At 30.2% G+C, this 12,579-nt stretch overlaps 1 protein-coding gene across 1 annotated transcript; it reads right to left on the bottom strand.

The window, feature by feature from the left end:
* Nucleotides 1–7,930: 7,930 nt before the first annotated feature.
* Nucleotides 7,931–8,758, bottom strand: LOC107647968 (ethylene-responsive transcription factor ERF023-like). Its single transcript, XM_016352006.3, has one exon. The coding sequence runs from the start codon at nt 8,580–8,582 to the stop codon at nt 8,070–8,072; it is 513 nt and encodes a 170-aa protein (XP_016207492.1). The 5' UTR covers nt 8,583–8,758; the 3' UTR covers nt 7,931–8,069.
* Between the last annotated feature and the right edge of the window lie 3,821 nt (nt 8,759–12,579).

Genomic DNA, 12,579 nt, shown 5'->3' with positions numbered 1-12,579 from the left:
GCGTCGGATTTACCGTCGGATTTGATTTTCCAATGGTAAATTCGACAGTAATAATTGGAGGAAAAACAAAAAAAATTGGTGCCGAGATTACCATGGAAGTTACTGTCGGATTTATCTGCCGGTAAAGCTCAATTAATGGAACACTGTATTTTGGTCATACACAATGCATTACCATCGGATTTATCCGCCAGTAAATCCAATGGTAAACCTAATCTAAATTCGAAATGTGCGGCCCTCTCCCTTCACTTTTGAGAATACTCTTCTCTTTCTCCCATTCTCCTCTCTCTTCTCTCTCCCCTGCAATTACCTCTAGTAGCTCCTCCGGCCACCCTCCGCCAGGGCTGCTCACTTCCATTCTCCTCTAAAGTGTACGTCAAGTCACCTGTATCGTGTTTCGTTGTCTCAAATGAAATCGCTCCTTCTGTCTCCGCCATTATTGGAAGAGCTGCCATTGCTGCTCCCTCTGTTGTCAGAGTTGTGTCCCTCTTCCGTCGTTTAGGTAGGTTGCCCTCATCCATCTCCTTATTCCATCTTGTTTTCATTTTTTTAATAAAAAATTCTAACCCCTTTTTACCCTAACCTCTTTCTTGAACCACCATTTAGTTCCACCTCTGCCTCTGGTTCCTCTGCTACGGCTGCTTCAGTTGTCGCCTGCATCCCCTTCATTCTATTTCTTCCGCTTCTGGTTACCCTGCTCAGCTCCTCTGTCTGTGTTTTTGCTAAGGACAAACGCCTCAGGGTGAAGGGACCCGTGAGGATGCCCACTAAGGTTCTTCACATCACTACCAAGAAATCTCCTTGTAGTGAAGGTAAATTTTTCATTGCTCCTTCCACAATTTTTATCATCCTGCACTATTTTGTAATTTTGTGTTTTTTTTCTAATTGAATCTGTCTCTTATATTTGGATATCATTCATTATAAAATTTTAAAGTATTTTGAATTGGAAAGGTTATCTATTTTAATGCTTGGATAGTTAGATAATAATTATTCTCAAATTTATACAAATGATGATACTCTTACTATTGTTTGAGTATTTGATGCAAGTTATTTGTTAGAATTTTGAGTTTCAGTGGATTCATGTTAGTTTTATGTTGTTGTGGTTAGTTCATATTATATTTGTGATTTGTTGTGTTGTTTTTTGGTTTGTCCATGAGTTACTTTGAAGATGAGTTCATGAAGATTGTAGGCAGTGAATAGACCTTCTGGCGTGCCGCCTTGCTTCTCTTCAATGGCTTCTAGGTGATATCAACTCCTACTCCTCCAAAACTCTGTTGATCATTTACCCATAGTTTATCTAGAAGAATGCTTACAAGCTGTTCTTACGTGCAAAAGGAAAGAGTTTGTTTGTTCTTTGCATTGTTTTTACTTTGTTAGGCTGTCAATTACGGTTTGCATAAATATGTACCCTTCGTTTCTTTAATTATGCATTATGGCAGGGCAAGCTCTTCAGCTGTCTTGTCTCCAGGTTCAAGATTGTGTCAATGTGGTGAAGAGAAGGTTTTACTTGTATGGAAAAAAGATAAAAACCTTGGGAGATAGGTGTCCAAATTGGAAAGTAAGTGAATGTGTGAATTATTTTGCTCTTGTATACATAATTGAATGATCATTTTGATAGCATGATTTGGAAGGTAGTTTTGATAGCATGTACGCTTATAGCAGCCAACAACAACAGTACCAGAAAGGAAAATAGAATTAGAAGAATAAGGAATTGAAAGTATTAAAGATAATAATGCAGAACCAGAGACTGATAATTAAAAAACTTCAAAAGTGTTTAACCTGTTAGTGGCATAGTATAAAATGGTTTATGGTTTATGAAATTTTTTAAGGATAAGTCCTTGTGTTCCATAAAGTACCTGATGCATTTTGTTATTAGTTTGCTTCTATTAGTTGATGTTGAAATAGTTTTGTCATCGTATTATTTTGATATTGGCTTCTAAGTTGATAGTATTAATTAATATGTTGACGATGAAATTTTTATTGGTTATGAATTGGTATTTGATTTGGCTATTGTATTAGCTTAATTCATAACAATGTATAGTTAATGTTGTGGACGATAAATTAGTTAATTGTTAGTATCATAAATAGATTGGTATGGTTGATTCTTTATGTAATGTAGTGGTCTTAGTATAGTCTAATATCTAATGCTCATTATTATTGCTCTTTCGATTTCTGATTTAATTTTGTTCAATTTTTATAATCGAGGGTTTGATGAATTTCAAATATGATTTTTCTGCTTAATTAAATTCTTTTTTTTTAAATAATAAACTTTGATATTTAAACTTGTTTGTGAACTTTCAACTAAAAATTATAGGTAAATTATTATAAAAAATTAAAAAATTTTAAATTTTGTTATTTTAGAAATTATTAAATTTAAATATTTAAAATTATATATTGAATTTTCAAACAACTTTTAAGAAAAAATTTTAATTTAAATTTACCGTTGGTTAAATCTGCCTATAACTATTAATTTAATTATTAATAATAAATAATATATATTATTGTCGGATTTATTGGGAGAAAAATTCGACGGTAACAAATTCCAGAATTTCACAATTAAAATTTTATATCTGCCGCTAAATTCGTTGGTAATTAGCAGTGGATGAAAAAATCTGCCGGTATACAATTATCGACGAGGTTTATGCCGCTAGATTTATTCTGCTGCCAAATCCCATGGTAAACATGTTATTGACGGATTTTTTAAAAAATTCACCAGTAAATCTGACGGTATTCGACGACTTTTTTGTAGTTTCCGAGACCTCAGTGGTAGATCCTGATAGGATTTGGTGCAAGACCGCTTCTAAACTCCACAAGAATTGTCGCTTCGGGTTGGAGTCATTCTTCGCCAGTAGTCTACATTCCTCCACGTTGGCGACTTCCTCTGCCTCTGCCACCAGCTTTACCGATCCCTAGAAAGTTGTCGACTTGAAGGAAGAGGTACAGATGCTAACAACAGGAGCCATTGCCATCATTTCGGACTTGACGGAGAAGCTGCAGCAGCTCGATCGGTTGTGAGAGCAGATGGAGGAGTACAACCAACAGATGCGTGTACAACCAGCAGATGTGTGCTGGAGGCAGTGGCAACACTGGTTCCAGCGGCAATGCTGGTTCCAGTGGCAATGTTGCTGGTGGGACACCGACGTCAACACCTACTCCGCTGCCTCAGCAGAAGGACCACGATGACAACGACAACGATTACCAAGATCTGTAGAGGTTTTATTTTTTTTGTCTACTTTATTGTATTTTACTTTTGTGACATTTTAGATATTTAGACAATTTATTTTTAATAAAATAATTTGTTGATTTATACTAATTTTAGATTTCTACTAACAATTTTGTTAATAAGAGTTTTATTTGACTATTAATTATGGCTTAACTGTGTCAAAAAATAAAAAATAAAAAAAATATTACCGTAAGATTTACCTAGTGAAGAATCTAGAAAAATTTAGCAGTGGGGCAAAAATATAATAAAATGTAGGTATAGATATTTTTTTTGACTTTCCACGATACCTAATGAGTTAAGGACTAATTCGTCATGAATTTGAGTTCTATTTAAGAGTTTGCAATTGGCCGGCAATGAGTTGCTATACATACGAGATAGAATTCGAACCCCAATACTTACTTAAGCGGACGGCTAAGTGATCACTTAACCAATCCAAATTGATTTAGATATTAAATTAAAACTATACATATTGATAGGAACTAGAAATATACACACAATCACTTATTATAATATTAAAATAATAAAAATATAATTTTATACACACAGTATAATATTCAAAATAACAAAAAAAATAATTTATAATGACTTTTTTTTTATTTTTAATATGACTAAACATTATTTTTTTATATATGTTCTTAAACAATCATTTTTCTTTTTATTATTTCATATTTAATTGTCAAATCTATTTATTATATTCTTGATGGTATAAATAAATTTTTTAACCAAAATAATCATAATATATTTTTTATCTTAAATAATTTTTAAAAAATTACTAATAATTTAAGTTGTATTTAATTAAAAAATTAAGTTTTAATTTAATTTTTAATTAATTAACTAATATAATGAAGTTAATTATCACTATTTTTTGAATTTATTTATTTATTTTTTATATTAATTCAAATTTAACAATATAATTATTATTATGTATTAAGTTTAACAAAATATTTTTTTACATGAAACACACAAAAAATTATTTATATTTTATTTTAGAACAAACATAATATAATAAGTGATATATATATATATATATATATAAGTATTAGTCTTTTTAAAAAAATAGTGTGTGGGGTAAATATCCCCTCTTCATTAAGTGTGGATCTGTCCCTAGATTCACGGTCGGATAAATTCGATGATAACTTAGCGCTTAAACACGTGAAATTGTGCTAAAATTATCATCAGATTAATCTGATGGTAATTATCAACTCAATCTTGATAAATTTATTGAAAAATCGACGAAAAATTTGTCGATAATTAACATCAGATTCAATAATAATTTTATTGTTGGTGAATTTATTTGATGAATCTGATAATAAATTCGACGATAGTCAACGTTTTTTTGTAGTGTATTTATTTAAGCATAGTTTTCTAGTGTCATTTATAGTTTAGGACCACAAGAACAATATTTAATTCCCGTATACTTTTAGTATAATAGAAAATTGATAGATATAATATCAAATTCATCCTCTTGATAAAGCCCAATTTTTTCCATAGATGCGCACTCTGCCAGGTACATACAGAAACCCTCTGCTGCCCCTATTAATGCTATGAACTAAAGAATATTGGAAATTTCATTCCCGCATAAAATAATACAGTATAATAATAGTGCCACTTATGATCTTGCATGATCGAGTGAAGTGTCAAAGTACCAATCACCCACGTTCACCACATTTTTCTAAAATATGAAAGTCCGGCATTGGTTGTTATATCTATCTGCCACCTCTTTAATCTTTATTGAGTTAAAGACAAAAATGATGATCATATGAAAATAGCGAGTAAAAGGTCAATTTGTTGTCACTTTTTCCCTGAAAAAATCCAAATTAAAGCAAAAAAAAAAAATTGAACAAAAAACCCTTTCAATGTTGATTTTACCTGAAAATTTGTGTTGCCCCACGTTGCAATGTGAATGTGTTATTATTACAGGCCTTGTACGATAGGGAAATTAAACAAAAACAACCCTAAGTCACGTTAACTGATTTAGACATCATCATAAGCACATGCCACCTAAAGTAGGATAATAATATATATCCTTGTTATATATTATTGGTAAGTTTAACTCGGATAATGATTATTTGTTAGATTCTTCAATAGTTGAAATGTAACCATCAAGGCATTTCTGCACGAAATACTTATAACAAAGTAGTTAATGTCGTGCTAATTTTGACTTAATGGAGGCCACCATTATTATTCTATTTTAGTTTAGGAACTTGATGAGAAATATATATATATATATATATATATATATACCTAGGATTTAGATTCTTTAGCTATTCTTTGAACACATTTGGGGTAGCATTCATATATATATATATATAGAGACTGATCATATTAAAATACTTAGGGATCGGAGGGTGGATATCATAGGCTTTTATTATTGTTGCATACTAGTTGGGAAGGTTAAGGGTAACTATATTATCTTGTTTTTAAGTTTGTTCATGTCACAATCCTCAAACCCAATAGCTTACAAGCATTTATATTCCAACCAAAAAAGGAATACGCTTCAATTTTAGGTACAAGCTAAGGTTAGAGAGTGCTTATTATTAAGAGAGCATAAATTTCTTATTATTTCTTGACATGAACTTTCTCAAGATCTATCTCTCCTCTCTGATGTTTGTACCTATATTTTGTGAAAAATCTATATTGCCTTGTCTTCTTTTATGTTATTAGTAAATTTCCCTTAAACAGAGAAGATAATATAACATTATATATTAATGCTTTCCAAATTAAGTAGAACCATATATAGTACTGGTAGACTATATATATATGATTCAAACAAAAGTATGCAAGTTCATATATATATAATTATTCATGCATGAACTTTTCAAATATCTTGGTCTTAACGCCTAAGATTAAAGAGACTCTATATATTTGCCTGATGAACAGTTGAACACGCTTCCTCTCTTCTAAGCCATCAGTTTTAGAGAACTCTAATATTTTTAGTTTACCATTTGAAATTGAAAAGGCCTATGGATCAACAAATTTTGTTATTTGTAATCATTAATTAACTATTATTAATATTTTTAATGATGTGAGATTATATTTAATAGTGTAAAATTTCTCATTTTTTTTATTATTAATATTTTTAATGATGTGAGATTATATTTAATAGTGTAAAATTTCTCATTTTTTTTACTAGTTAAATGATGGTCAAATTTTAATAAAAGTGCTGATTCATAAATTTTTTTTTGAAATATAAAAATTAAGTTCAAATTTTTGAATGCATCAATTTTTTGTTTGGCCATTTTTTCTTCTAAAAGCAAATATAATTCTGTATGTATTATTAATTAAGAGAATTTATTTATTTTATCAATCCTATTCTTTATGTTATTTTTTTTAATAAAATTCTTATTGTTTGTGTTCATATGATGAATCCTCTTTCTTTATTATTTATCTTTTTTTATTTTTTTACAGAGTTTTTCTTTTTAATTTTTTGTTTGAATTTATAAAATTTTATAATTGTGATTCTTATTTATTATATTTATTATTATTATATTTTTATAATATGAAGTATTGATCCTATTAGATAAAAAAAATTAAACAAAAATAACTATAAATAATAATAAAATCATAAGTAGTGAAAAATTATAGTGCATTAAAGAGTAGTGAGTATACTGAAAACATACTATGTAAAAAAATACTAAACAAGTGTGCAACAAGTTTAGAAAGTAGTATGGTTGAGGTAATATTTTTATGTATATATCTAAAATCGATTATGTTACGTGTATACTAAAATTTGTCACTAAAATTAATTATTAGTATAAAATATATGTTGAAATACAGATTTATGCTGAAAATAAATTAAACTACACATGTATTTATACACAAATATATAAGTAGTTAATTTTAGTGTACGAATAATATTTTGAATTTAAAATATATATTTTTTGTAATAGAAATAATAATGTCCTTGTATACTAATTTTATATAACGAATTATATTATTTTTATGTACTTTATTAGTATTTTATAATTTAATTTAACACTTGTTTACATTAACATATTAAATTATTAATTTATTTATATATTATTTTCTATTTTTAATATACAACCTATTTTGTCATTTTTATATATTATTTTTAATAATTAAATATTCATTTTTCTTATAAATTATGTATTTAAATATATGAAATAAAATAATATAAAAATGATTTAAATTTATATCTTTTTTAATAATTTTTCATTTAAAAATAATTTTAAATAATATAACTAAAACAACATCTATTTTATTATAATTTATTTTTATATAAAAATTATCAAATATAAATTATGTTAATAGTAATTTATTTTTTATTAAAATTAATTTAATACAAATTTTTATTTGAAAACTTTAATTTAGACGCACATACACTAAACTAGGGTCCTTCCTCTTGCAATTTTAATTTCTTCAGTCAAACACATTCTATAATGTAAAACCAGTATATATATATATTAAAAAACATGAATACATATATGTATATGCATGTGTTCACGGGATGAATTAACTAATGTGGCCGAGTTACTGGTGAATAATAATGACGCAGAATTTAACTTTTCCTCATAAAAAAATAAAAATTTATTTATTTTGTGTATTAAAGAGACATATTAAAATTATAAATTATTAAAAATTAAAATATAAAAAATTAAAATTTTTCACTAATAATAAATTCAAGGACATATATTAACTAAACCGAAAGAATTATTACTACTACTATCAATGCTACTGGTGATGATTATTATTATGGAAATTATTAATGAAACTGCTAATAATAATAATAAGAGTTGACACATACGGTGTTTATAAATATATGTACGGAACATACATACCATTTATAAGTTAGGAACCAGTAGCTTAGGCATGATTACATACATACACATCATAGACACGCCGTGAAGGGTTGCTCCACCTCCGGCCACGCCGTGATGTCGCCGGAGGAAGTAGTCCACGACGACCCACTCGGAGAGCTCCAGCAACCACACTCGCCGTCCATCAGCTCCGGCAACTCAATCTCGCCCCAGAAATCATCCTCATCATCGGCACCACCGCGGGTGGAAGCGACAGAATCCTTCACGGAGTTGGCGGCCTTGGCGGCGGCGACCTGGATGTCCCTGGCGGAGCAGGTGGAGGGGAGCGGCGGGAGGAGGTGGACCTGGTCGGGGAAGTTGAGCTGCGCCTTACGGCCTTTAAGGCAGTAGGCTGCGACGTCGTATGCCTTGGCAGCCATTTCGGGGACAGGGAAGGAACCGAGCCATATGCGGGATTTCTTGCGAGGCTCTCGAATCTCGGAAACCCACTTGCCCCAGCGGCGCTTCCTGACGCCGCGGTAGAGAGGGTGGCGCGTGCCACCACGGGTGTTATTGGTGGGCGGTGGCAGATGATGCTGTTCCATTTTGCGTGTTGCTTCGATACAGTGGCCACCACATCCACATTTATATATGACTTTCACTCTTCACTCTTCACACTCTTCGCTCTCTAGCGTAGTAGCTACTAGCTAGCTAGCTAGGTCGTGAGATTACATTATTGCCCTCCCATTTCTTTTTATAATAATAATAAGTGAAAGCAACATAAAAATTATATTTTTATTTATTGACAATTTATTTAAATAAAATAATTAAACAAATATTTATTCAAATACAATAATTAAAAATTGGTTTCGTGCTTTTTTTATTTATATTTTATGTAGAATTCCTATTTTAATAAATATATATAAATCGTAAAACTTCTCCCACAATTTATAAAGATAAAAATGTGTACATAAAATGTGAAACTTTTTTTACAATTTATAAGTAAAGAAGATTTATGTATAAATTATGGAACTTCTTCTACGATTTATGAGGAGTTAGATAAATACATAATTCACGAGATCGAATGACGAATTATATTGTTGGGTGTTAGAGTAATTAAAATTGAGAGGATTTGAAAAAGAATCGAACGGCAGCGATATTCTGGTAGGGTGGAATCGTGAAGAACTAAGATTGTTTATACTGATTGAACAACATGCTCACATGACTGAAAACATCAACAAAGAAGTTAATTCTTTATATGTTGTTCTCTTTAGATTTTAGTTATTTTTTGTTCCATTCATATTCTATGTGACTTTGATACGTGGTTAGGATATTTTTATACTTAATTTGAAGATGTTGATGATGAGCTATATATGTTAAAATCTTATTGGTACCAGATTAATTTTTTTTTGTTAACTTATGTGTTAGTCTTTTTTTTGTAAAATTTTTTAATTTATAAAAATTTAAATAGGCAAGAGCTGATTTATATGTTAAATTTTATTAGTAACGAATTAATTTTTTTGTTAATTTATGTATTAGAATATTATCTGTGCTTTGTTTAATTTATAAATAATTTATAATGTAGTGATTTGTATGTTAAAATTTGATTAGCATCGAATTAATTTTTTCGTTAATTAATGTGTTAGAATTTATCTGTCAATTATTTAATTTATAAATAATTTAGAGTTTAGTGATTTATTTATTAAAATTTGATTAGAACCAAATTAATTTTTTGCGTTAACATATATGTTAGACTTTTATCTGTGACTTTTATAATTTATAAATAATTTATATGGTAGAGATTTGTATGTTAAAATTTGATTAGTATCGAATTATTTTTTTTATGGTACTACTGTGTTAGACTTTTATCTATCAGTTATTTAATTTATAAATAATAGGGATAAGTATGATTTTGGTCCCCAACGTAGAGGCTGAAAATTTATTTCGTCTCTGGCCTTTTTTCGCTATAAAATGGTCCAAAAGGTTTCAGTTTGTTTTAAAATCGTTTTTTTTACTTATTTTATTTTTTTTATTATTAAATTATCCCTCATTAAAAAAATTATAAAATAAATAAAAAAAAAGAAGAAAGAAAGGGATACAGAGAAGTGGGTGGGTGGGGAGAGAAAGAAGGGGGCGCGAGAAACGCGGGGGGGGGGGGGGGGGAGGGAGAAGGGGGACCACCATACCGCCGCACCACCGCCCTGCTGCCTGTGATCCCGCCACTGCCCGCCCGCCGCTTTCTTCTTCTTCCATTCTACTTTTGCTTTGATTATGTTGTTGATTTTTTATTATTGTTGTTTCTGGTTGCTTGATTGATTATATTGTTTCATTATTATTATTGTTGTTGTTCTGTTTCTGATCCTTCTTCTTCTGTTTCTACTTGATTCCATTGTTGTTTCATTGGTGATTCATTGTTGTTGTTGTTGTTATTGTCCTGCTGCTGCTTTGTTTAATTAATAACTGTTGTTGCTTCTGCTTGTGCTTCTGCTGGTGCTTTGCATGATTTTGGGAAAGAAGGGATATGGGCATTTTGGTCCGAATGACGGTTTTAAAACAAAGTGAAATCTTGGGACCATTTTGTAGCGAAAAAAAGACTGGGGACGAAATAAATTTTTGACCTCTACGTTAGGGACCAAAATCATACTTATCCCTAAATAATAAATAGTTTACTTGATTAGAACCATATTATTTTTTTTACATGATGCAGCTGACGAGGTGTATTTATAGTGTTAGGAGACAACATGATATACCTCTACATGATCGGATCAGGCCTTATTTGAAAACTGCAAACTTGTATCACTTTGCTAGACTAAACAGTCATTGATTCTGAATACCTAGGCCTCTATTGAGCGCATTCATTGAGAGGTGGCATCCTAAGATGCACACCTTCCACATGCCGTTCAGAGAATGCACCATCACACTGCAAGACGTGGTATATCAGCTAGGGTTGCCCATTGATGGAGAGGTCGTTAATGGGTGCCTCACTGATTTTGACCAGTTCATTCCCGACGAAAGACCAACATGGGAGTGGTTTTAGGAATTATTCAGCGAGCTACCGTCACCGAATAAAGTCAAGCAGATGACGGTCTACTTCACATGGTTCCATGAGAGATTTTGGGTGCTCCCAGCCGATGCGAGTGAAGAGACAGTGTGTATATACGCATGTGCTTACATTATGATGTTATTGTCCACTCAGCTTTCTGGTGATAAGAATGAAAACCGGATTCACCTTCGCTAATTTTCGTTTGTGGCAAGACTTGACGAGTTGGGAAAATACAGTTGAGACTCAGCTGCACTGGCCTAGTTGTATAGATGTATGTGTTGGATGGCCAACAAAAATGTCATTAACTTGGCCAGACCACTTCATCTATTACAGTCTTGAATTTTTTGGCGGTTTTCCATGCTAAACCCGAGTGGTTTTGACACATTTGGATTTTCGCTGGCCTCCAGGTATCAATTACTGTTTTGAACATGATACATGTTTATTTTAATGTAATATCCTTTTTTATGCAATGCTTACAACAAAGATTGTAGGTGAGCGACATATCTACCGACTTCCAATACCAGGGAGCAAAGAGTGGTATCGACACGTCTTTCTTTGGACAGATTGCGTGATCAAAACGTAAGTTGTTTAGTTGTTGCTTTTTGTTGGATTCTCAGTTGACATCATGTATCTTTTTATGGTGTTATCTAAGTTTAGCTTGTCCTTTACACCGGTTGACACAACTGCGATAGAGATCTTATAAAATAACTTCTTCACTCACTTGGTTTCAAATACCTCAAGCTTCTGAAATATACTGGTTTTTAGATCTGATAAGGTATTCAATGAATGGATAAATACACTCAAGAATTTTTTGTCAGTAAACTTCACACCCTCTCTCTTGCTTTTATGATTTTTTTCAGAGCAATGTACTAGCACGAGAAAACTCTCTTCCTCATTAGCCATTGTGAAAATGATACTCTTCTAAATAATTGGCTTCAGTTAGTATATATAGAATTGTAGCTTTTCATAAATCGTGGTTGGGGTAAGGCAATTTATATATTTACTTAGTTTTTTATAAACCGTGAAAAGGGTTCCACATTTTATGAACACCTTTTTTTTCATAAACCGTAGAAGGGATTCCACGGCTATCATAAAATATAAATAGAACAAGCACATAACCAGTTTTCAATTGTTGTATTTGAGTAAATATTTGTTCCAATTGTTTTATTTGAGTAAATTATCCTTTATCTATTGAACCTATCAAAAGTTTTAGAAACACTTTTAAATTTTATTTATAAAATTTATTTATATTAAATATATCATTGATATTTTTAAAAAAATTAAAATCAATTCAATAATAATTTTATAAAAATAACTTTTAATATAGATAAATTAAATATAGTTTTCATATATTATTATTAGATTGATCTTAAAATTTTAAAAATTTAACTATTAAGAATATATATTTAATTCATATTATAAATTTTTAAGACAAATAAAATAAAAATTAAAATATTTTAAAAGATTTTAACAAAATTTAAAAATAAAAAATATACTTTACTCTAAAAATTAATTAAGTTGAGTCATACATGTACAAGGATTTTGGAAGCAAAAGATAC

The sequence above is a fragment of the Arachis ipaensis genome, chromosome B6, assembly GCF_059453495.1.
Source record: "Arachis ipaensis isolate K30076 ecotype BB chromosome B6, ASM5945349v1, whole genome shotgun sequence".
Lineage (NCBI taxonomy): Eukaryota > Viridiplantae > Streptophyta > Magnoliopsida > Fabales > Fabaceae > Arachis > Arachis ipaensis.
The sequence above is the reverse complement of the archived record's forward strand: the minus strand, read 5'-3'. Positions and strand labels throughout refer to the sequence as shown.